This window comes from Ranitomeya variabilis, chromosome 8 (genome assembly GCF_051348905.1).
Source record: "Ranitomeya variabilis isolate aRanVar5 chromosome 8, aRanVar5.hap1, whole genome shotgun sequence".
Lineage (NCBI taxonomy): Eukaryota > Metazoa > Chordata > Amphibia > Anura > Dendrobatidae > Ranitomeya > Ranitomeya variabilis.
In genome coordinates, this window is record NC_135239.1 from 64009481 (window position 1) to 64036024 (window position 26544).

The window sequence follows — 26544 nt, forward strand, 5'->3', positions numbered from 1 at the left end:
AACCGTCGTGCGACGGTTGCGTCGTGTTTTGGAGCACCGCCGGCACAAAAAGCCGTTACATGTAACTTTTTTTGTGCGTCTAGTCCGCCATTTTCGACCGCACATGCGCAGCCGAAACTCCGCCCCCTCCTCCCCGAACCTTACAATGGGGCAGCGGAAGCGTCTTAAGACTGCTTCCGCTGCCCACGTGGGGCATTTTCTTCACAGTATGTGTCAGTACGTCGGGCCGACGCAGCGCGACGGCCCCATACCGACGCTAGTGTGAAAGCAGCCTTACAAGTTGTGGTAAAAAAGGTGGATTTTACAGGATTTGTTGAGTTTTCATCACCTTGCGACTCCATTCATCTGCATTGTGCTGCAATGTAGAAGTGGCACCGAGCGATCATTGGTCACAAAGCCATCTTAGCCCCAGCCATATTGAGAAAACCCCGTGACAGATCTGGTTACACTCCAGTATTTGTCATATATATTTTGCAGATTCCAGCAGAAGACGAACAAAAAAGCATCTGTGTATAAGTGCCCTACACTAGTATTGTTATGTAAGAGCACTGCAGCCACAGTGTAGGAAATTGGGTGACATCAGAAAAGGGTGATGTGGCCAGAGGATATAAAGAGACTTTTGGACTCAATGGAAATTAATTCATTTTTTGTGGAGTCTATCTAGCATGATATTGCAGTATCTATACTGTCCGGTAGATGTCACCCCATAAAAGCTACAGCTCATAAATAGCGAGTGCAGACGTAAAGGAGGGTGCTGGGTATGGGGTTAAGACTAGTGATGAGCGAACGTGCTCAGATAACTTCTTATCCGAGCATCTGGGAGCGCTTGTATATTATGTTCGAGTTTTTGCGGCTGCTTGATTTGCCGCTGTTAGATTCCCTAACAAACAGGCAATCCCCGCAGGTGTTCAGGCTGTCTAACAGCCACAAATCATGCAGCCGCAGGGACACGAACATAATATACGAGCACGCCCAAGATACTCGGATAAGATACTATCGGAGCACGTTCGCTCATCACTACTTAAGACGTCTACACGTGGTGGGCCAGACATCATTCTGGAATAACTAGTAATTGGGTCTATAAATCAGCGCATTCATGCGGGAACTTTGTGGCAACCTCAGTCGTGCCAGCTGCTGCAGATCTCAGCGTGGGCTGCCAAAGCCTAACAGCCCGGCGTATGTGAGACCCACGCTGTGATGAAACACGCTGGGAGCATTGGAAACCTTTGGACCGTCAGACGGCTACACTGGGAAACGCTCTAAATGTGAAGCTCTATGGCAGTCCCATTATAACATTTCCTATGGGCTGGTGGTGGCGCACCCTGTGCTTGGGGTGGTGCCAGCTATATACGTGCTGTATGTAGCTGCTAATACTGGCACTGCGATGTACATGGTGGCATTACTTGTATTGGGTTCGGCCAGATGAGTTTTAATGTGTGAAAAGCAGCATTTATTGACCAATAAAGCAGCCACATACACTGTACTGTGGATAGCGGCATTCATCATTAGCAGCACGTGGCATTATTGGACACTGAATGGCAGAATTAAAGGGGTTGTCTCAAATTCATTTATGGGTAAATTGCAAAAATCAATCAACATCTTATTAAAAATCCTCCCTGTTATCAAGAATAGATTTTTAATCGTATATGATACAGCTCGTTGCCTAGGTTACAAGCCACCTTATACTCTCAGAATGGCCAGTTATACTTTATAGCCTGCTCATGGCGATCATCTGCTGGCCAGATGGCTGAATCAGGTAGCCTCAGTGCCTTGCACTTCTCCCGTGCCACGGCGGTAAAGCCACATTTGCTGGTAGCCTTTGAGGGAGCACAGATCGGACCTCCAGCGTGACCGTGCCGCGGGTCTGAACTGTCAAATCCTCAGGAGCGCAACCAGGAAGCCAGAGGCTGGGGATGGTGGTGAAGATTTATCTTGCGGATACCCCTTTAACTGAGTAATAATTGTATGGGGTGTAATAATGAAGCACAGTATTGGGGTATCAAGTAGTAGGCATTCTTTGGTGGTATTAATTAGGAAAATACCTAAACAGGGAAGGGGGGGAGGGGATTTTTTATTCTAGCTCCCAAGTTTGGGTCCCTATTGATTTCTATGGGGTTCAGGTTCAAGTTCAGGTACAAAAAAAACAAACTTTAGACTAAAGTTCAGTCGAACTTGAACTTCCATGGGTCCGCTCCTCCTACAACTGATGGAAGGTTCATAGTGTCACAATGTCGCCATCATTTCAATAGTTGGCTCAATGGCTCGTGTCTGTCCTTCTTAGTGAACTCTACACACTGGTTTATTGCAAGCTCCATTTCAGCACACAGATGAAATATGACTGAATATTTGATATAACGGGATGCGTGTAAGCCCACCAGACAAGTGGCAGATGACGATCCGACCCAGGGCGACTGCACAAACCCAATAATAATATAAGGAATAGTAACGAATACCTCCAGGTATTAGCATCGGGGTCAAATACTTCAATCGTCTTCAAGTACGTTGTTCCGTCAAATCCTCCTACTGCCATCAGCTGTCCATTCACCACCGCGAGACCCACCTGCAGCACAAGCAACACACCACGGACTTCATCAATACTGGTCGGATCCCATGTTTAGTCCTTTAATTCTGACTCCCAACATCCTGCACTAAGAAAACGGAGCTCACTGTGCGGAGCTGGCGACAGTCCGAGACGTGACGGACGAACTGGACAATGACGAAAATGAGGCTCATGTATCAGACGCACACTCAGGAGGTATCGGGGGGATATTGGACATCACATTAGGGCACACAAATCACTTCTCCCCGGGTGGTCAGCTCATGATTAAATATTAACCCCTTGCAGGAACAACCAGTTTCCGTTTCAGTATTTTTTTCACACCAATCTTCTAAGAGCCATCACCAGCATAGCCATAGGGGTCATAGCTGTATTTTTATGGCTTCATATAGTAATTTATCATTTATATAATAGTGCATTAAAATAAGAGAAATAAATGAGTGTGGTAGAATGTAAAGAAAATGCGTTCTTGTCTGGTACAGGGTCCTGGGGGCGTACATGACAGAATCGCTGTGTTATGCCGTTCCCCTAACACACCCTACAGCGGACATTCACTGATGTCGTGAGACTGATATTACAAAGAAAAAAAAAAAAACAGGATGAAAAAAAAAATCAGGAAACCTTAACATAATTTATACACACACAGTGGAAAAATAAGTATTTGACACACTGCCGATTTTGCAAGTTTTCCCACCTACAAAGAATGGAGAGGGCTGTAATCTTAATCGTATTTACATTTCAACTGTGACAGACAGAATCTAAAAATAAAATACAGAAAATCACATTGTATGATTTTTAAATAATTAAATTGCATTTTATTGCATGAAATAAGAATTTGATCACCTACCAACCAGCAAGAACTCTGGCTCTCACAGATCTGTTAGTGTTTAAGAAGCCCTCCCACTCTGCACTCATTACCTGTACTAATTGCACCTGTTGGAACTTGTTAATTGTATAAAAGACACCTGTCCACACACTCAATCACACTGCAACCTCTCCACCATGGCCATGACCAAAGAGCTGTCTAAGGATACCAGGGACAATATTGTAGACCTGCACAAGACTGGGTTGAGCTACACGACAATAGCCAAGCAGCTTGGTGAGAAGGCAACAACTGTTGGCACAAATATTAGAAAATGGAAGAAGCACAAGATGACTGATGGGGTAAGGATGATTCTGAGACAGGTCAGGAATCAGCCAAGAACTACAAGGGAGGACCTGGTCAATGACCTGAAGAGAGCTGGGACCACAGTCTCTAAAATTACCATTAGTATCACACTATGCTGTCATGGTATTAAATCCCGCAGACACACAAGGTCCCCCTGCTCACACCAGCACATGTCCAGTCCGGTTTGAAGTTCGCTAATGACCATCTGGATGATCCAGAGGAGACATGGGAGAAGGTCATGTGGTCAGATGAGACCAAAGTAGAATTCCACTCGCCATGTTTGGAGGAAGCAGGATGGGTACAACCCTACAAACACCGTCTCAACCGTGGAGTATGGTGGGGAAACATCATACTTTGGGGGTGCTTTTCTGCAAAGGGGACATGAGGACTGCACCATATTGAAGGGAGGATGGATGGAGTCATGTATCGAGAGATTTTGGCTAACAACCTCATTCCCTAATAAGAGCACTGAAGATGGGTCATGGCTGGGTCTTCCAGCACGACAATGACCCGAAACAAACAGCCAGGGCAACTAAGGAGTGTCTCCATAAGAAGCATTTCAAGGTCCTGGGGTGGCCTAGACAGTCTCCAGACCTGAACCCAATAGAAAATCTTTGGAGGGAGCTGAAACTCAATGTTGCCCAGCGATGAAACCTGGTAGATCTGGAGAAGATGTGCATGGAGGAGTGGGCCAAAATCCCTGCTGCAGAGTGTGCAAACTTGGTCAAGAACTACGGGAAACGTCTGACCTCTGTAATTGCAACAAAGGTTTCTGTAGCAAATATTAAGTTCTATTTTTCTATTGTATCAAATACTTATTTCATGCAATAAAATGCAAATTAATTATGTAAAAATCATACAATGTGATTTTCTGGTTTTTATTTTTAGATTCTCTCTGTCACAGGTGAGATGTACCGACGATAAAAATTACAGACTACTCCATTCATTGTAGGTGGCAAAACATGCAAAATTAGCAGTGTATCAAATACTTATTTCACCCACTGTACATGTGGTGTGAGTAAAAATATATTACATATACACATAAAAATATAAATAAATATAATATATTGTGTAAGTAAACAAGTCCGTACCCCGCTCCGACGTGAAGTCATGGCAACTACTGGCGACCACTGATTGGTCCGGGGATTGTACCGCTCGGCGCTGCTCAGCTCCGTGGTGTCATCTCGTCCACCTACTGCATAGATCATGTCCTGGTACACCGCACAGCCCAGGTGTTTCCGCCGGGTGCCCATTGGTGCTATTGTGTGCCAACGGTTTTCCTGAGGATTGTACCGCTCAACTGAAACGGGAAAACACAAAACTGTGACTCCACCTCTGTGCACCCGCTTTACAGAACATTTACAAGCAGGTAGATCTGATTTGCAATTTACTGCAATAATCGTTGGTGCTCCGCTCATTACACAAGAGTCAGGATGGATCATCTGTATCCACCAGTCATGGCACGAGGTAACGTATATAGTAGATTTATAGCCCAAGTGTCGTGTAAAACAGTAACACCATCTATATTAAACATTGGTCATGGGCGTCCGCAGTGCTATTTACCACAACATATGATAAGGACGTGTTTACAGAGCTCACTGACACATTCATTGTTAATTCATTCTGCTATGTACACTGATACACAGAGGCTGTAGGAAATATGCTAACAACTGAAAAAAACCCGATTGCAAAAATGCTTTCTGGCCAAAAATACATGCACTTAAGTAAAACAAAATCCCCCCTAAAGGTGTGCATAGGTTTTACTCCCATGTAAAAGACCCCAAAGCAGCTTTGTATTATACCACTTGGTGAGAGGTTGGTTGACCTTGTGCTGACCAAATCCAAAAACAACAACCATAACTGTAAATGACGCTTCTCTGGCTCTAAAATAAAATACGGAACCCGACTTAAATTTTAGAAAATAGGAAAACGGAATTTATAAAAGATCCGATATAAAGTGCATGAAAATGTTGCATTATAGACCATGGTTAAAATAAAATTATATATATATATATATATATATATATATATATATATATATATATATATATATATATATATATATATATATATATATATATATATATATATATATATATATATATATACACACACACACACACACACACACACATACACACCGTATTTTCCGGCATATAAGACGACTGGGCGTATAAGACAACCCCCCAACTTTTCCAGTTAAAATATAAAATCTTCTTAAAAGTTGGGGGTCTTCTTATACGCCGTATGTCATCTTATAGGGCCGGTGAATATGTGCCTTTTGGCGTGGGGAGTGGTCCCGATGACGAAGAGAGGGGGCGTCTCACAGTAAAGTGTGAGTGGAGTATATCCCCCTATTACCTCATTGCGGCAGCGTGGGGGTCTCTGTGCTGGGAGCGGCAGCTCCTCTTCGTGCCGTGGGTGCTCTGTGCCGCCGCCCCACAGCACAGAGCACCCACGGCACAAAGAGGAGCTGCCGCTCCCAGCACAGAGACCCACACGCTGCCGCAATGAGGTAATAGGGGGATATACTCCACTCACACTTTACTGTGAGACGCCCCCTGTCTTAGTAATCGGGACCACTCGCCCCCCACCCACCATATGCACATTTTATCTGTACCCGGCGTATAAGACGACCCCCGACTTTTAAGAAGATTTTGAGGGGTTAAAAAGTCGTCTTATACACACACTTAGGAAGCAACACTGTTTGACAATCAATTTCACATGCTGTTGTGCAAATGGAATAGACAACAGATGGAAACTATTGGCAATTATCAAGACACCCTCAATAAAGGAGTGGTTCTGCAGGTGGGGACCACAGAACACATCTCAGTACCAATGCTTTCTGGCTGATGTTTTGGTCACTTTTGAATGTTATTGTGCTTTCACCCTCGTGGTAGCATGAGACGGACTCTACAAACGACACACGTGACTCAGGTAGTGCAGCTCATCCAGGATTGCACATGAATGCGATCTGTGGCAAGGTTTGCTGTGTCTTTCAGCGTAGTGTCCAGAGGCTGGAGGCGCTTCCAGGAGACAGGCCAGTACACCAGGAGATGTGGAGGGGGCCGTAGGAGGGCAACAACCCAGCAGCAGGACAGCTACCTCAGCCTTTGTGCAAGGAGGAACAAGAGGGGCACTGCCAGAGCCCTGCAAAATGACCTCCAGCAGGCCACAAATGTGCATGTGTCTGCACAAACGGTCAGAAACTGACTCCATGAGGATGGTCTGAGTGCCTGACGTCCACAGATGGGGGTTGTGCTCCCAGCCCAACACCGTGCAGGATGCTTGGCATTTGCCACAGAACACCAGGATTGGCAACTTCGCCACTGGTGCCCTGTGCTCTTCACAGATGAAAGCAGGTTCACACTGAGCACATGTGATAGATGTGACAAGAGTCTGGAGACGCCGTGGAGAGCGATCTGCTGCCTGCAACATCCTTCAGCATTACCGGTTTGGCAGTGGGTCAGTAATGGTGTGGGGTGGCATTTCTTTGGAGGGCCACACAGCCCTCCAGGTGCTCGCCAGAGGTAGCCTGACTGCCATTAGGTACCGAGATGAGATCCTCAGACCCCTTGTGAGACCATATGCTGGTGCGGTTGGCCCTGGGTTCCACCTAACGCAGGACAATGCCAGACCTCATGTGGCTGGAGTGTGTCAGCAGTTCCTGCAAGATGAAGGCATTTAAGCTAAGGACTGGCCCGCCCGTTCCCCAGACCTGAATCCGATTGAGCACATCTGGGACATCATGTCTCGCTCCATCCACCAACGTCACGTTGCACAACAGACTGTTCAGGAGTTGGCAGATGCCTTAGTCCAGGTCTGGGAGGAGATCCCTCAGGAGACCATCCGCCCCCTCATCAGGAGCATGCCCAGGCATTGTAGGGGGGTCATACAGGCGCGTGGAGGCCACACACACCACTGAGCATCATTTCCTTGTTTTGAGGCATTTCCACTGAAGTTGGATCAGCCTGTAACTTGATTTTGCACTTTGATTTTGAGTATTGTTCCAAATCCAGGCCTCACAAGTCTGCTGTCATATAGAGCGACTACAGACTTGTAGCTTAAGACAAGACAATCCCTTTATACACCCAATTTTTTATTTTTTTTAATGCAACGTAACAGTACCCTAAACCCACTGCAGGTAAAGACAATTGGCATGAGCTGCTTTGAGTAAGGCTACTTTCACACTAGCGTTAACTGCATTACGTCTCAAAACGTCTTTTTTCCGAAAAAACGCATCCAGCAAAAGTTTTTGCTGGATGCGTTTTTTCCCCATAGACTTGTATTGGCGACGTATTGCGACGGATTGGCATACGTCGTGTACGTTTTACGACGGATGCGTCGAAATTTGGCGATACGTCGTCGGCAAAAAACGTTGCTTGTAGCGTTTTTTGTCTCCGCCTAAAAAACGTGTCGCGACGCATTCTGCGGCATGCGTCGTTGGCTACAATGGAAGCCTATGAGCGACGGATGCGTCGGGACACGTCGTACGACGCAATGCAGCGCTGCAATACGTTTTTTTACACTGAGCATGCTCAGAAGCTGGATTTTGTTGCCAAATGGCCAGACACCCCCAAATCTATATAAACCTGGCCTGGGCCTTCAACCCCACATATATGGCCACGTATATACGTGGCACTTATATACGTGGCACTTAAATACGTGGCACTTAAATACGTGGCACTTATATACGTGATACGTGGCACTTAAATACGTGGCACTTAAATACGTGGCACTTAAATACGTGGCACTGAAATACGTGGCACGTATTTAAGTGCCACGTATTTAAGTGCCACGTATTTAAGTGCCACGTATTTAAGTGCCACGTATTTAAGTGCCACGTATTTAAGTGCCACGTATTTAAGTGCCACGTATTTAAGTGCCACGTATTCAAGTGCCACGTATTTCAGTGCCACGTATTTAAGTGCCACGTATTTAAGTGCCACGTATTTAAGTGCCACGTATTCAAGTGCCACGTATTTCAGTGCCACGTATTTAAGTGCCACGTATCACGTATATAAGTGCCACGAATTTAAGTGCCACGTATTTAAGTGCCACGTATTTAAGTGCCACGTATATAAGTGCCACGAATTTAAGTGCCACGTATTTAAGTGCCACGTATTTAAGTGCCACGTATATAAGTGCCACGTATATAAGTGCCACGTATTTAAGTGCAATCCTCACAAGAACACCTTCCATCGCTGCCACAAAACTAAAACCCTCAAAGATGGGCTGTAAAAACAGTAATTAAATAGTTTTCCATATTTTCCAGTAGCCAATCAAATTTGGGAGCCTCCCATTTTAAAAACGGATCCGTCGTAAAAACGGATGCAACGGATGGTAAAAACGGATGCAACGTATGCAACGCATCCAGTATTTTCGACGGAAACGTTTAGCGGATTTGCGACGGATCCGTCGAAATGCTGTATGCGTGGCATACGTTTTTCACTTTTTTTGACGCATCCGTTTTTTCGGCAAAAAACGGATTTGCGACGTAATGCAGTTAACGCTAGTGTGAAAGTAGCCTAAGAGATGCACACAATCACTTCGCTACATATATCACTTTCCTCATTCAACAGAGATCAATCATCAATTTAAAAGGAATCTGTCAGCAGGTTTTTGATATGTAATATGAGAGCAGCATGAAGTAGGGCCATGGAGCCTGATTACAGTGAGGTGTGACTTAGGCTACTTTCACACTAGCGTTAACTGCATTACGTCGCAAATCCGTTTTTTTGCCGAAAAAACGGATGCGTCAAAAAAGTGAAAAACGCATGCAACGCATACAGCATTTCGACGGATCCGTCGCAAATCCGTTAAACGTTTCCGTCGAAAATACTGGATGCGTTGCATACGTTGCATCCGTTTTTACCATCCGTTGCATCCGTTTTTACGACTGATCCGTTTTTAAAATGGGAGGCTCCCAAATTTGATTGGCTACTGGAAAATATGGAAAACTATATAGTTACTGTTTTTACAGCCCATCTTTGAGGGTTTTAGTTTTGTGGCAGCGATGGAAGGTGTTCTTGTGAGCATTGCTAGTTTGGTTACCGACATTATCTTTGAGACGAATCGCCTGGATATCATAGTGCGGGAGAAGGAGGCGGCAGCGGAAAAACGGAGGATGCTTCTGCAGCAACGGAGACGGAGGCGACTCTGGATACATCCGATTAATGAACTACGGATGATGATAAAGGGATCCAAACCCTAACCCTACCCCTAACCTCACCCCTAACCGTTTAATGAACATTTTCTGACAGTCATAGTGCCACGTATTTCAGTGCCACGTATTTCAGTGCCACGTATTTCAGTGCCACGTATTTAAGTGCCACGTATTTAAGTGCCACGTATTTAAGTGCCACGTATTTAAGTGCCACGTATTTAAGTGCCACGTATTTAAGTGCCACGTATATAAGTGCCACGTATATAAGTGCCACGTATTTCAGTGCCACGTATATAAGTGCCACGTATATAAGTGCCACGTATATAAGTGCCACGTATATAAGTGCCACGTATAACCACGTAGTTATAGTATTTATAGTACGTGGCACTTAAATACGTGGCACTTATATACGTGGCACTTAAATACGTGGCTGGCTGGGGTCTTGTGGCTGGCAGTCTTCTCTCTGGGTCTTGCTGGCATATGTGGGGTTGAAGGCCCAGGCCAGGTTTATATAGATTTGGGGGTGTCTGGCCAATTGGCAACAAAATCCAGCTTCTGAGCATGCTCAGTGTAAAAAAACGTATTGCAGCGCTGCATTGCGTCGTACGACGTGTCCCGACGCATCCGTCGCTCATAGGCTTCCATTGTAGCCAACGACGTATGCCGCAGGATGCGTCGCGACACGTTTTTTAGGCGGAGACAAAAAACGTTACAAGCAACGCTTTTTGCCGACGACGTGTGGCCAAATTTCGACGCATCTGTCGTAAAACGGACACGACGTATGCCAATCCGTCGCAATACGTCGCCAATACAAGTCTATGGGGAAAAAACGCATCCAGCAAAAACTTTTGCTGAATGCGTTTTTTCTGAAAAAAGACGTTTTGAGACGTAATGCAGTTAACGCTAGTGTGAAAGTAGCCTTACTGGGCAGCATACTGCAGTTTTGATAGAATCCCTGTTTTCTCTGTTGTAGATGTAGCAGTGCTCTGAATGTGGAGCTGTGAATAACCCCGCCCACACCCCTGATTGGTAGCTTCCTGTGTACAATGTCAGCAAGCTGCCAATCAGTGGTGGAGGTGAGCATGCACAGATCAGCTGGACTGCCTGGCACAGGACACCTAGTCCTCTGGTGCTAATCTGCTTACAAAACACAGAGTGACCTGAAACTACAGCAAGCTGCTGATCAAGTGACACTTACCTGGAATCAGTTTCTAAGCCCCTACATCATGCTGCATTCAAATTAAATAGCAAAAATCTGCTGACAAATTTATTTAAAAAAAAAAAAAATGTGCACACAATCCTTCACAATGTCCTCACCGGTATTGAGAGGAGACGTTCCATCTGAACCACCAACAGCGTACAGAAAACCACCAAGGACCGCAACAGCCACACCAAGTCTTCGTGTACTCATGGAGGCAACCCGCGTCCATTTATTTTCCTTGGGGTCATACCTATATAAAAAATAAAAAAATCAGCAATGAGACTAATCATTATATCATGAAAAAGACAGGTACTGTAAAAAAGAAAAAAAAAAAAAGACAATTTTATTAGGAGGCGTAGACCCCTTAAGAATGAATGGAGTGGCGGCTGGTTGTTTGACTTCAAGTTTCCTGATCTTCTGATAGGTGCAGGTCCCATCTGTCAGACCCCGCTGATCAGCATGTAATTTTGCAGATAGCTGACAGCTTGTTTTAACTGGACAATCTAGCTGGCATAGATTGCTTCTATAATTTATGCCAAAGTTCAGCACGGAAGACGCACGTGTAGTGGTCCTATGTGCCAACAGCCTACGGCATGGACACAGGACAGCGGAATTCTGCATCTCAGGGTCTGTATATTTCCATATAAAAGCATTTTCCAGTAACGTTATTATTCAGCCTATGCATCCCCCACCATACATCAGCCCCGCTGGTCTGTAAACACCCACTCCGCTGTTATCATGTGGCTTCCCACAAGAAGACTACGGCCTATTATTGGCTGCTGGGGACAAAGAAGATGGCCAGGTACACAACCCCCCGACGCGGACCATCCGAATATTCTCATGGAAAAACCTTCTTCATAATGTGCACTGAAGAGTTTCCATGTTACAATTATTAGTGCCAAGTGGAATTACTGCAGACTTTCCATACACATTTTTCGATGGATATCCTAGATGAGAGAGATATTCAATTTTTTCCCAACATTCATTTGGGAGCAATTTTTTTAAAAAGCACTCCAATCAAAATCGTTATCCTCTTAATATACTGAAATTGTATTTTTTGGCACGGTGTTCTTACAATTGCTCATTTTGCCCCTCTACCCAGTTAAAGAGGTCATCCACTACTTTAGCATTGAGGGCCTATCCTTAGGATAAGGTCCTCAATGTCTGATCGGCCAGGGTCCGGCTCCCGGTATCTCCACCAATCAGCTGTTATCGGTGTCGGTGGCCACCGCCGTACTCACTTGCCGAGCTGCTCCATCTACTTGTAGTGGCTGCCACATCCACCTCCAGTTTATTCTAATAGGAGGTGGATGTGCAGTACCAAGCCCCGAACACTACAAGTACACAGAGCAGACCGGCAAGTGAGTACTTCCAGCCGCCGACACAGATAACAGCGGATTGGTAGGGAAGTCGGGTGTTGAACTGCGGCCGATCAGACATTGATGACCTATCCTAAGGATAGATCAAATGGTGGACAATCTCTTTAATTCTTCTCTTTTCCATTAGGTCTGTGACATCACATAATTAAAAACTTGACTAGGTGAATCCTTCTAAGCTCTATGTAGAAACAGGAAGTCTCTTTTCCCTGCATGAGTCATCAGTCACCGCGAAGTCCCTGGCGGGGGGGAGGAGCAGAGCAGCTGGGTCAGGAGTTGAAGAGGGGAATGATAAATGCAGAAAAAGAGACTTCCTGTTTTACTGGGAATTTACTGGGTAGAAAGGCAACGTGAGCAATTGTAAATACACAGTGCTATATAATATGGTGACTGCAAAATGGGAGCGCTTCTTTAAGCACACTCAAATGAAAAATCTTAGGCCCAGATTCAGCATTGCTGTTCTTCTTGTTTTCTGGAGATTAACATTCTCCTTTTTCGTGGCTTTTATATTTGCACCTTATTTTCTAAACATTTTGTGCTTCTTTTTTAACTTATCTTTCTTTTTTTAAAGAGCAGGTCCAGCACGTTAAAAGGAGATTTTTGTGTACTCACCGTAAAATCTCTTTCTCTTAGCCTCTAATTGGGGGACACAGGACCATGGGTGTTATGCTGCTGTCCACTAGGAGGCGACACTATGCATAATCTGAAAAAGATTAACTGTGGCTCCTCCTGTGCAGTATACACCCCTGGACGGCATCAGCCTTCTCCAGTTTTGTGCCAAAGCAGTAGGAGGAACGTAACATGAATAACATAATTATGACTGTAAGAAGGCAACTATGTACGAGCTCAAGAAACAATATGAGAACTCAACAGTTACAACAGCCCGGAAAGGGCAACAGGGTGGGAGCTGTGTCCCCCAATTAGAGGCTAAGAGAAAGAGATTTTACGGTGAGTACACAAAAATCTCCTTTACTCTGTCGCCTCATTGGGGGACACAGGACCATGGGCCGTCCTAAAGCAGTCCCTGGGTGGGAAGCAATGGACGAATATTGTGCAGACAGGCCCGTACACTTAGGGCACCGCCGCCTGCAGGACACGCCTACCCAGGCTCGCGTCCGCTGAGGACTGGGTATGAACCCTGTAGTGTTTAGTAAATGTGTGTAAGCTAGTCCAAGTGGCCGCCTTACACACTTGTTGTGCCGAAGCCTGGTGCCGAATGGCCCAGGAGGCCCCTACCGCCCGTGTAGAGTGTGCCGTAACACCGGCTGGAAGAGGAGGATTCTTAAGGCGGTACGCCTCTTGTATGGTGGATTTGATCCACCTGGCAAGAGTAGCTTTGGAAGCTGGCCTACCCTTGTGGCCGCCTTCCGGAAGGAGGAAAAGAGAATCAGACCTCCGGAAGGACGCAGTCCTAGACACGTATATATGCAAAGGCCTGACAAGGTCAAGCGTATGCAGAGTCTTCTCCACTCTATGAACCGGAACCGGACAAAGGGATGGTAGAGAAATTTCCTCATTGAGGTGGAAGTCGGACCAACCCTCGGAAGGAAGGATGGGACCGTACGAAGAACTACCTTGTCCTGGTGAAATACCAGGAAAGGCCATCTGCAGGAGAGTGCTGTCAGTTCAGACACCCTGCGTAGTGAGGTGATTGCCACCAGGAAAAAACCACCTTCTGGGAGAGAAAGGCGGAGCGGGACCTCCTTAAGGGGTTCGAAGGGTGGTTCCTGCAATGCTGTCAGGACCAGGTGGAGGTCCCACGTTTCTAGTGGTCATCTGTAGGGGGGAACCAATCGAGAAACCCCCTGAAGGAAAGTCCTTACTTGCGGCTTGGTAGCAATGAGCTTTTGGAAAAGCACTGAGAGGGCTGACACCTGGCTCTTAAGCGAGCCCAATGACAGCCTGGCCTCCAGACCCGCTTGGAGAAAACCAAGAACTTTGGGTAGGGAATAAGGGAGTGGGATCTGGCCACGAGATTCGCACCAGGTAAAGAAAACTTTCCAGGTACGGTAATAAATCTTGGCAGAGGCTGGTTTCCGTGCTCTGATCATGGTTCCAATGACATCTGCCGAGAGCCCTGCCTGGGTTAGAACCCAGGTCTCAAGGGCCACGCCGTCAAATTGAGAGCCCCTGAGTTCTGGTGGTAGAACGGCCCTTGTGATAGAAGATCGTGGCGGTCGGGGAGACGCCAGGGAGCGTCTGCTCTGAGTTGTACGATGTCGGCGTACCATGTACGTCTGGGCCAGTCCGGTGCAATGAGGATGGTTGGAACTCCCTCTTGTTTGATCTTCCTCACCACTCTGGATATCAGGGGGAGAGGTGGAAAAATATACAGAAGCTGGAACTGGGTCCAGTCCTGAACCAGAGCGTCTGCTCCGAGCGACCGCAGATCGTGTGTTCTGGCAATGAAGTTGGAGACCTTGGCATTGAAATGGGATGCCATTAGGTCCACATCCGGGGTCCCCCAGCGGAGACAGATCTGTTGAAAAATTTCGGGATGGAGAGACCACTCTCCCGAGTCTATTCCTTGTCGGCTGAGGAAGTCTGCTTCCCAGTTGTCCACACCCGGAGCGTGGACCGCCGAAAGGACCGACCCTGTGTCCTCCGCCCAGCGGAGGATATGTGGCACTTCCCGCATCGCTTGGGTACTGCGGGTCCCCCCTTGATGAGTCACATATGCCACAGCCGTGGCATTGTCCGACTGTATCCTGATGTGCGAGGCTGCCAGTAAGTGATGGAAAGCCCTCAATGCCAGAAGGATGGCACAAATTTCCAGGATGTTGATGGGCATGGACGCTTCCGCTGAAGACCACTTGCCCAACAGGAGCCCGCAGCTGGGCTGGGGTCCCTGGATGCAGGCGCAGTGTGCTGGCCAATTGCTGGGAGCTGTAGGATGCTGCCTGTACAGGCCCTACCGGAGGTGTCTCAACCTAATACCCCCAGAGGGGGATAGGGAGGGTGCTGTTGTCACCTTCAGGGGCCTTTATCCTCGCCTCGACCTCAACCCAGAAACCAAAGGGAATTGGGGAAGGGGGGGGGGGGATCTCGACTTCGAACCAGCACCCGAGGGACTGGGGAAGGAGCAGCATGGGGAATAGCCATCTCAACTTCAACTGGGCACCCCATAATAGGGGGTCGAGGAAGGAGCCATGCCGGGAGTCTCACAAGAGACCCTCTTTCTTCATTTGCTAGTCGGAGGGCCAGTGCCTTATCCTTGGGAAGGAGCACTAGACCCCTGGAAGTGTTGAATAACATTCCCAGGAAAGTCAGGGACTGACTCGGGGTTGGTGATGACTTTTGTAGGTTGATTAACCAGCCCATGCGACTGAGAGTATCGGTTGTGATTGAGACGCTGAGCTCGCATTCCTTGAAGGTGGGAGCCTAGATGAGTAGGTCGTCCAGGTATGGAACGACTACTATGCCTCTAGAATGCAGGACGTCCATGGTTGCTGCCATGACCTTGGTGAAGACTCTGGGAGCCGTGGCGAGTCCAAAGGGGAGAGCCACAAATTGGTAGTGGTCCTGGCCTATTGCGAACCTGAGAAACCTCTGATGGGCAGGTGCAATGGGTATATGCACGTATGTCTATGGAGGCGAGATATTCTCCCTTCTCCATGGACGCAAGATGAACCGAAGGGACTCCATGCGGAAGTGACGGACCCGTACATATTTGTTGAGCTGTTTTAGGTCTAGTATGGGCCGTATGCTGCCTCCTTTCTTGGGAACTACGAACAGATTGGAGTAGAACCCTCGGAAGCGGTCGGTCGTGGGTACCGTTACTATGACTCCTGATTAACAAAGCGAGGAGACCGCTTGGTGGTAGGCTCGAGCCTTGGCTGGCGTTTTGCAAAAGTCGGCCGCCTACTGGTGTGGTGTTTTCCGGAGTCTGTGAGTCATGAGGAGGAGAAGTCTGGATTTTCCTCCTCTGGGCTTAGACTGGCCTGCTTTTGACTGCCAGGTCTTGTCCGACCTTTGCGTCGATCGTGAGTTGTCCCTGCGTGGGGAACGGTTACGATTTTGTACCGGACGTGAGACGGACCAGCCGGAGGAATTCCGAAAGGATCGGAATCAAGTTTGGTTACGCTTCTTGTAAGTGCGTTTAGGTTTCAGTTGGGGAAGAGAAGTACTCTTACCCCCTGTGGCGTTGGATATCATAGTGTCCAACTGTTCACCGAAAAGACTCCCACTGAGGTAGGGGAGGTGCGTGAGGGACTCCTTTGAGGCTGCGTCCGCTTTCCATTCCCGCAGCCAGAGGATACGCCGAATCGTGATGGCGTTTGATGCTATCCCCGCGACTCCCCTTGCTGAAACCAGAGCTGCATGGAGCATGTAATCTGCTACAACTGCAATTTGAACCGCTTGGTCCGACAGTTCAGGAGCGGATGCTTGGAAGGCTTGTAAATTCTTTGCCCAGGTCAGGATGACCTTGGCAGCCCAAGCTGAGGCGAACGCGGGAGCCATGGATGCCCCTGCTGCCTCGAAAATTGAACGAGCCATGCGTTCTACCTGCCGGTCTGCTGCGTCCCTGAGGGTTGAGCTATCTGGCAGTGAAAAGGAGGGTCTGTGCTGCTAGGCTGGAGACTTTTAATCCACTTCAGGTGGATCTGTCCATTCCTTGGTGTCCTTCTGTGGGAAGGGGTACCTCGCCCCCAGATATTTGCGATTAGCGAATTTTTTCTCAGGCTGTAGAGCTGTTTTTTAAGGATCGCCTTAAACTCTGGGTGGTTAGAGAAAACCTTAGGCGGCTTCAGAGGTCCTTCAAAGGAAATCTTATGTTCTGGGACCTCTGGTGGCGGATCAGAAATGTCCAGCACCCGATGGATGGACGATATTATGTCCTCAACTAGCGCTGTGTCATGATTCCCAATGGCAGGGACTTAGGCAAAAACGGACTAGCTCTAGGATGATGGAATCTCAGATGACCGCGATACTGAACCTAACACACAACTAATAGTAGCCGGGGGGCGTGCCTACGTTTTATCCCTAGACGTCTCGCACCAGCCGGAGATCTAGCTACCCCTAGTAGAGTAATACACAGACCTGGCTTGCCTCCAGGGAAACCCCAAAAGTGATAGTAGCCCCCCACATATAATAACGGGTAGGTAAGAGGAAAACACGTACGTAGTATGAATATAGGTTCAGCAAAGAGAGGCCCTCTGACTATATAGCAGAAGATACAAAAGAGGACTTCGCGGTCACCTAAAAACCCTCACAAGCCATCCTGAAATTACTTTAACTCCGATATCAACTCATGACACCGGAGTAGTAATTTCAGATCACTAGAGCTTCCAGCAGCAAGAGTATATAAATGCGTGCTGGACAAACAAACACAAAAAATGCAGAAGATCCAACTTAGCTGAATTGCAGACTTGGAGCAGGTAGCAAGCAACAGAGGTACTCTGGTAACATTGATTGCCGGCACTAGAATGACTGAAAAGCCAGACTAAATAGGAAACTCCCAATACCTGATGGGAACAGGTGCACTGGAAATAAAAGACAAAAGTAAGCCAGTACCACCAGTAGCCACCAGAGGGAGCCAAAAACAGAATTCACAACAGCGCTGTATTGCTAGGAGGGATTGGGATCAGGGACCTCTCCGTTTCTCTGTCCGAGTCAGAGTCACAGTCACAGATGCCTTCCGAATCCTGTGTATCACTGAGGCGTCCCCTGCTGGGTGGGCTGGGGAGGAGGCCTTCTCTGGTTGGGGATTGCGGAGATCTGCATTGTCTGTCCCTGGAATGGGACGGTCTAGATGACCTGGAGCTACGGTGTCTCTCCCTAGAGGGGGATGACCGTGTGCTATGGGATGACGCAGATGGACTTGATCTATGGATCCGCTTGCGTCCTGACCTAGACGTGGATGTGCCAGGGTCATCTTGTTCCTGAGTCAAGCTCTCCCGTTGTTGGGTAACGGTCATAGCCGGGGCATGACCCTGGAGAGCCTGAAGCAATGTGGAAGTTAGGTTATCTATAGACTGCGTCATAGATTGCGATAACTGAGTAGCCCATTCCGGCGTGGCATTAGACACCGAGGCATTGGCAGGGGCTTCTTGAGGCTGTGACACAGTAGTTTGTATACAGTTCTGACCATGCGGGTACGTGCTACTACTGGGGAGAGCGGTCCCGCAGGCTGTGCAGAATGCATAATAGCAGATCTGCCTGGTTCTCTTGGACCTTGAGCCCTGCATAGTGCACAAAGTGCAGAGGTGCTGCCAGCAGATGGACCTTACAGGGGTAGAGAACCTACAGGGGAGTCTTATAGGTAATATGGATTCACAGCTGAGTAAAAATAACCCAGCTGTGATCTTACCCCACCAGTGTGCCCCGAGGTCCAGCGCCGAAGATCCACAGTCCTGTGCCCCCCCCGGAGACTGGCTGCCTGGTCCTGGTCCTGCAGACCGGGAGATGCAGGGTTAATCTGCAGCCGAAAATGGCTGCAGAGACAGAGGAGAGAGGAGGAGAAGGGGGCGGAGAGCTGGAAAAAGGCGGCAAGGCTATAAAAAACCCGCCCTTTCTGTCTCGATCCGCCCCTTGTATGACACTGTAGAGTGTCATATTTGTCATCCGGGGGGCGGGCCGGGGGGCGGAGAGGAGGCTGCTGCTTCAGCTAGGCCGAAGCCGGGGCCTAAATTAGATGCCTGAGGCCCAGAAGGGCTCCAGGCCGGCGCGAAAGTCCGGGAGGGGGTCGGATCTGAACCGGACCCCTCCGGATTTGAAGGCAGGATGGCGGTGGGGCTATAAGCGGAAGGGGGAGCCCGGTGACGGGTCCCCCTGAGGCAGTAGAGAGCTGGTGCTGCCGCAGAGACAGGGACGCTGGGAGCCCTGTGTCTGTATGTGCCATGCCTGCCTGCATTCCCCCGGGCCCCAACAGGAGCCCGCAGCTGGGCTGGGGTCCCTGGATGCAGGCGCAGTATGCTGGCCCATTGCTGGGAGCTGTAGGATGCTGCCTGTACAGGCCCTACCTGAGGTGTCTCAACCTAATACCCCCAGAGGGGGATAGGGAGGGTGCTGTTGTCACCATCAGGGGCCTTTATCCTCGCCTCGACCTCAACCCAGAAACCAAAAGGAATTGGGGAAGGAGGGGGGTCTCGACTTCGAACCAACACCCGAGGGGCTGGGGAAGGAGCAGCATGGGGAATAGCCATCTCAACTTCAACTGGGCACCCCATAATAGGGGGCCGAGGAAGGAGCCATGCCGGGGGTCTCACAGGAGACCCTCTTTTCTTCATCTGTAATCCCGTCGGAAAACGGGAAACGGAGTAAAACGGAGTAAAAATCTTTAGGTGTGCCTCCTTTGCGACACTAAGCAAAAACTGGAGAAGGCTGATGCCGTCCAGGGGTGTATACTGCACAGGAGGAGCCACAGTTAATCTTTTTCAGATTATGCATAGTGTCGCCTCCTAGTGGACAGCAGCATAACACCCATGGTCCTGTCTCCCCCAATGAGGCGACAGAGTAATGTATTTTTTATCTATTTATCTATCTATTATCTATCTATCTTTCTATCTATCTACTCACCCTAACCACTTTTGTAATTTACTTTATTAATACACAACAACCTACACTTCTCCCTAAATATATATATATTTTTTACTATACTTCCTGTGACGCTTTGTTAGAGAGGAGTCTCAAACATGATGTCACAGTAGGCTGGGGCTGCGCTCATTCCAGGCACCATCCATCACCCCTTCTGGAACAGGATATCATATGGAGCAGCACCACAGTTACTCAGTAGTTTTTTTTTTCTGCATTGCTGCCCCCTCTGAAGACATCCTAGATCCTGGGTGATGGATACTGTGGGAGATGCGAGTGCAGCACTGGCTCTCTGATTCTATCTCCGCCGCAGCTTCTAAGTGAAAGAAGACGTTGTCATGGGAAGACATAGAAGCAGTGAGTGACACCAGTGCCGCCCCCTAATGACATATTTGCTTGAGAGCAGTTATAGAAGCTGTGGGGCAGCGCTGGTGTCACTTCCAGCTTCTGCCACCACCCCTTGCTGATGATATGTTTGGGGTGGTGGATTTAAGATATCTTCAAAAGGGAGAGGCGATGCAAGAAACTAACGAGTAACTGCAGCGATGCCCACTGTGAAGTACTGTTCCAGGAGGTGCGATGGACGCTGCTGGGAGTGAGTGCAGCCCTAGCCTCCTGTGACGCCACTCAAAAGAAAAGTCACAGGAAGCATAATGAAAAAAAACATTTACAGATTTTTTTTTATTTTTTTTTTTAAGAGAGATTTAGGGTATTGTGCAGTATATATTAAATTACAAAAGTGGTTAGGGTGTAAGGATTGATAATTGCACAATGCATTTTAGGTCCTGGATCACCCTTTTAAGTCTTTTTGTTATTTTTTTCTTGACAACTTTGCTTATGCAGATGTTTCAGCCAGACTCATAAAACGCAATTTTTTACCAATTGTTGCATTTTTTGACGCATCTCAATAGAGCACCTACCTGTCTGGACTAAGGTTTCTGGAGGGGCTTTCAAATTGGCACATTTTAGCAACTTTTCAAAAGGATTTGTGACACTTCGTTTTGAAAAGTAGCAAAAAAAAAAAAAAAAGAAGAAGAGAAAAACAATAACTTCAATAAATGGAAGGTGATGAACCGGCCCCTTAGTGTAGTTGTCGCCTTAAAATATATTTATCTCACATAAAAGTACAAAAATATAGTAAACAAAAGAATTAAAAACTATTATGTATACCTTTCTACAATGTTGAGACAAGAGACACCATCCTGACCGCCTACGGCATAAAGATACCCGCCTAAAACCGCAACGCCAACACTCGTCCTGCAAGTGCTGGTTGGTGCCACATCGCTGCTCCACTGGTTTGTCTTTGGGTCGTATCTAAAAGTAAAAAAAAAAAAAAAAAAGGTCAGATTATTTTCGACAACGAATTACAAAATATTCAACAATGTCCTATATAAAAAACTTGCTAAATCAGAATATAAAATAGAGATAAATAAAAAGTACCTTTCTACACTGTTGAGGTATGAAGATCCATCGTGGCCGCCAACTGCGTACAGAAGATCATCTAAAACACTAACGCCGACCCCACAGCGCCTTTTGCTCATAGAAGCCACCATTCGCCACTCGTTGGTCTGAGGATCGTACCGTTCTACGCTAGAAATGGCATCACCGCTACACCATCCCCCGACTGTAAAGGAAAAAGAACATTAAACCTGTTCAGAGGTTTCCTGGGATTTGGGTGTCATTAGTGATGAGCGAACGTGTGCCGAGTGTCTTCGGCGTGCTCGAAAAATATGTTCGCGTCCCCGCGGCTGCATGTGTTGCGGCTGTTCGACAGTCACAACATGTGCCAGGGTTGCCTGTTTTTTAGGCATGTTTGCTCATCACTAAGTGTTATCATATAGTAGCTCAGTCCCAGCAGAGAAAAAAGCTGATTTCGATAACATATTACAAAGTTTCTTCTTTTTACGTGTACTACTGATTTATTAAATAAAAACTAAGACGACGCTCACTCTTAAAAGTTAAGATGAAAAAGGAAACCATTAATGTCCAACTCCCTTTAAGGAAGACCTGCCAAATGTACCTGCAAACAGCACCTCCCCACAACGGATGGGCTTCCGAGGTCTCGTTCTGGGACCCTGCATTAATGGACGCTCCTGAGGAAGCAGAAGATAGTTCTTGGCTTCATCCACTAAGTCTCTATAAAAAAAAAAAAAAAGAAGTCTATAAAAGTACATATGAAATGATGGGCGCTTTTCTCCCTTCCTTTCATAAACAGAGATATTTTTTCAGATCTCATTCGGTAATGCCTGGTCACTTTGCGACTTACAGTAATTTTTAGATTTTATTTCATTTTCTCCATTTGGGGATTGGGGTTTATAGCATTACTCATGAATGATCCAGAGAGCCAAACCGATCTTTACACCAACGAGGGTCAAGGCGAGTACCCCTAGTCGGGTTGCAAGGCTCGTTAAGACGTCAGACATTGATTTAGAAGGTACGTACCTCCAAGGATGGCGCTAGTGGGATACTTTTCTATCTTTATGCATACACTTTCCCCTCCGTGTAGCAATGCCAACACAGATGTGTTTTTTTGGAATAACCCTTTACGGAAATATAGTTATCCCCCATTTACAGGATAGGAGATAACTTAATGATAGAAGGGTATCTGACCACTGGGACCCCCAGCAATCCTAACATAGGAGCTCTGGTACCCCGAGAATGTAACGTTGCAGCTTTGCTCCATTCATTGTCTATGGGACTGCTAAGTACGGCTCTCATCTAGTCCCATAGACAATGAATAGCATGAAGGCCATGCATGACATCCCAACAACATTCAGGGCAGGGCCGCAAAGCCTCTGTCATGGGGCTAGAGACCATCTTGGGATTACTGAGGACAGCAAGTTGTCCCCTATTCATTGGATAGGGTATAACATGTTTGTTGAAAATAACTATTTAAAGGGAATCACCTGGATCTTTGCAAATCCAAACATTACTACTTTTGTACTTGGAGTTAGTATACATTATGTTTTTCTTCATATTTAACCCCTTCACGACTTTGCCCTTTTCCGTTTTTGCGTTCTCGTTTTTCACTCCCCTCCTTCCCAGAGCCATAACTTTTTTATTTTTCCATCAATATGGCCATGTGAGGGCTTGTTTTTTGCGGGACAAGTTGCACTTTTCAACGACATCATTGGTATTAGCATATCGCGTACTAGAAAACGTGAAAAAAATTCCAAGTGCAGTGAAATTGCAAAAAAAGTGCAATCCCACACTTGTTTTTTGTTTGGCTTTTTTGCTAGGTTCACAATGCTAAAACTGACCTCCCACTATGATTCACCAGGTCATTACGAATTCATAGACACCAAACATGTCTAGGTTACGTTTTATCTAAGTGGTAAAAAAAAAATCCAAACTTTGCTTAAAAAAAAACAAAAAATTGCGCAATTTTCCGTTACCCGTAGCGTCTTTATTTTTCGTGATCTGGGGTCGGGTGAGGGCTTATTTTTTGCGTGCCGAGCTGACGTTTTTAATGATACCACTTTTGTGCAGATACGTTCTTTTGATCGCCCGTTATTACATTTTAATGCAATGTCGCGGTGACCAAAAAACGTAATTCTGGCGTTTCTAATTTTTTTCTCGCTACGCCATTTAGCTATCAGGTTAATCCTTTTTTTTAATTCATAGATCAGGCGATTCTGAACGCGGAGATACCAAATATGTGTAGGTTTTTTTTTTTTATTGTTTTATTTTGAATGGGGCGAAAGGGGGGTGATTTAAACTTTCATATTTTTTTTATTTTTTTCATATTTTTTAAAACATTTTTTTTTTACTTTTGCCATGCTTCAATAGCCTCCATGGGAGGCTAGAAGCTGGCACCACTCGATCGGCTCTGCTACATAGCAGCGATCATCAGATCGTTGCTATGTAGCTGAATTGCAGGCTTGCTATGAGCGGCGACCACAGGGTGGCGCTCACAGCAGGCCGGCACCAGTAACCATAGAGATCTCAAGGACCTCTATGGTTACCATCTTGACGCATCGCCGACCCCTTATCATGTGACGGAGGTCGGCGATGCAATCATTTCCGGCCGCGCGGCCGGAAGCGCCGGTTAAATGCCGCTGTCAGCGTTTGACAGCGACATTTAACTGGTTAATAGCGGCGGGTGAATCGCGATTTCACCCGCCGCTATTGCGGGCACATGTCAGCTGTACAAAACAGCTGACATGTCCCGGCTTTGAGGTGGGCTCACCGCCGGAGCCCATATCAAAGCAGGGGACCCGACCTCGTAGGTAATAGTACGGTGGAGGTCGGGAAGGGGTTAAAAACAAACTTCAGAATTCTGCGAGTCCATCTTGAGTACAAAGTGCGCTGTCAAACTATGGCGAACAAGTCTTCAGTCGCTCTATGTGACTGCCGACTTATGAGTTCTGGATTCTGCAATTTGCATGCATAGGGCAGGACGGTGGCTCAGTGGTTAGCACTGTTGTGTTGCAGCGCTGGGTCCTAGATTCAAATCCCACCAAGGACAACATCTGCAAGGAGTTTGTATGTTGTCCCCGTGTTTGTGTGGGTTTCCTCCAAGTTCTCCGGTTTCCTCCCACATTCCAAATACATACTGATAGGGAATTTACGTTGTGAGCTCCAATGGAGACAGTGATGACGAGGTTAGAAAAGTGCTGTGGAATTATTGCGTTATATAAGCAGAACACATAATATGGTCACGTGCCGACTAGACGTACGTGGCCTTGCTCAATAAATTGAGGACAGACACGTCTAGTCGGAATGTGGCCGGAGGTATGCAAGTGGCATGACCGCCCGCTCTGCACTCGCACCGGAGAATCATGACGTACTCTGAGGATATACAAGTGTGCAATCACATCGCCAGACACCCCTTTAACATGTTATACATGTTTCAGATCTCATAACAGTCAGCGTTAGGGGGCATTCACATATCCGAGTTCTGTCTAATCTTTTATCGGACAGCAGTTGTACGCATAGAATGTCACCTGTCCATACACACATTCGTGATAATCAATAATCAGAAAAAAATGAGTATCTGATGTTGAAGTTTAGAATATGATGAAAAAATAAATAATTGGGCAGCACACCGACCTACAAACGGACCTGCGACCACACCCTTATGCAACTAGTCATTGGGAATGATCAAAAGTATTCATTTTTCTTTTTGTAAGAGTAGAAAACAAATGCATAAACGCAAATTATTTACAAATCAATGATTTTTAGCTGTAGATTTGAGCTGTCAAACAAAAAAAAAACAACAACAAAAAAAAAAGCCATCTTTTGTTCTAGATGACAGGTAGTGATCAGGATGAATCGTGTGGTGCATAGTACAATAGACAATGAGTTAGCCAACTGGAGCAAGTTCAGAGAAGAGCTACCAGGATGGTGAGCGGACTGCAAAGTATGTCCTACGAGGAATGGTTAAAGGATCTGGGAATGTTTAGCCTGCAAATGAGAAGGCTAAGAGGAGACTTGATAGCGGTCTACAAATATCTGAAGGGCTGTCACAGTGTAGAGGGATCATCACTATTCTCATTTACACATGGAAACACGAGAAGCAATGGAATGAAACTTTAAGGGGGAAGATACAGATTAGATATTAGAAAAAACATTTTGACATTGAGGGTGATCAATGAGTGGAACAGGCTGCCATAAGAGGTGGTGAGTTCTCCTTAATAATAATAATAATTTTATTTATATAGCGCCAACATATTCCGCAGCGCTTTACAACTTATAGAGGGGACTTATACAGACAATAGACATTACAGCATAACAGAAATCACAGTTCAAAACAGATACCAGTAGGAATGAGGGCCCTGCTCGCAAGCTTACAATCTATGAGGATTCTCCTTCAATGGAAGTCTTCAGAGACTGGACAGACATCTGTCTGAGATGGTTTAGTGAACCCTGCATTGAGCAGGGGATTGGACACGATGACCCCGGAGGTTCCTTCCAACTCTAACATTGTATGATGACCAACTAGAGGACAAAACATCAGAATACTTCGGCACACAGAGGGTAACGTACCTGCATTCTTCATCACTTTTAATCAGTGGATCAGACCCCACTGTCCCTACTAAGAATTTTGGGCTTAACAATGGCAATCGGACGTGCTGTAAAACCTACAGAAAAGAAGAAAACACCTTGGAACCAGAGATAATCTAAACAGGACAGCAAATGTGCCTTTTCTATTACTACTTTAATGCAACTAAAATGCTGCAAGTTCTTTATAGCAGCCACATGGAGATAGGCAGCAATGGGTAGGTATTGAGCTGTCGGTGATGTGCACTGTCAGGATTCTCCTTTAGACCCTGTGTGGGAGGGAGGTCACGTGACTTTACATGTGCGATTTGCATACTTGTGGTCAGGTACCAACTAGTCTAGTCCAGCTTCTCAATTCACTTCGATTAAGAGAATCTAGATGAGACTAGTTGGCATATGAATGCAAATCGCCTACATATGGTCATGCAGTTGCTCGCTTGCACGGGGCATACAGGGGAATAGTGACAGTGCGCTTATTGCACGCTCTCACGATTCGTCAGATTGCTCTTACACAGAGTGACTGCAGACTTTGCTTATAAG

The 26544-nt window shown here is 46.6% G+C and overlaps 1 protein-coding gene across 1 annotated transcript in view; it reads right to left on the bottom strand.

Moving 5' to 3' along the window:
- The window catches only part of KLHL20 (kelch like family member 20), a 59666-nt gene that overhangs the window by 3730 nt on the left and 29392 nt on the right, over window positions 1-26544 (bottom strand). The window contains exons 5-11 of the mRNA XM_077276023.1: window positions 25990-26084; window positions 22022-22137; window positions 21442-21625; window positions 21172-21315; window positions 11209-11342; window positions 4817-5025; window positions 2454-2560 (exon numbers count right to left, since the gene is read on the bottom strand). Coding sequence (XP_077132138.1) covers window positions 2454-2560; window positions 4817-5025; window positions 11209-11342; window positions 21172-21315; window positions 21442-21625; window positions 22022-22137; window positions 25990-26084 — 989 coding nt within the window. The remainder of the gene's footprint in view (window positions 1-2453; window positions 2561-4816; window positions 5026-11208; window positions 11343-21171; window positions 21316-21441; window positions 21626-22021; window positions 22138-25989; window positions 26085-26544) is intronic.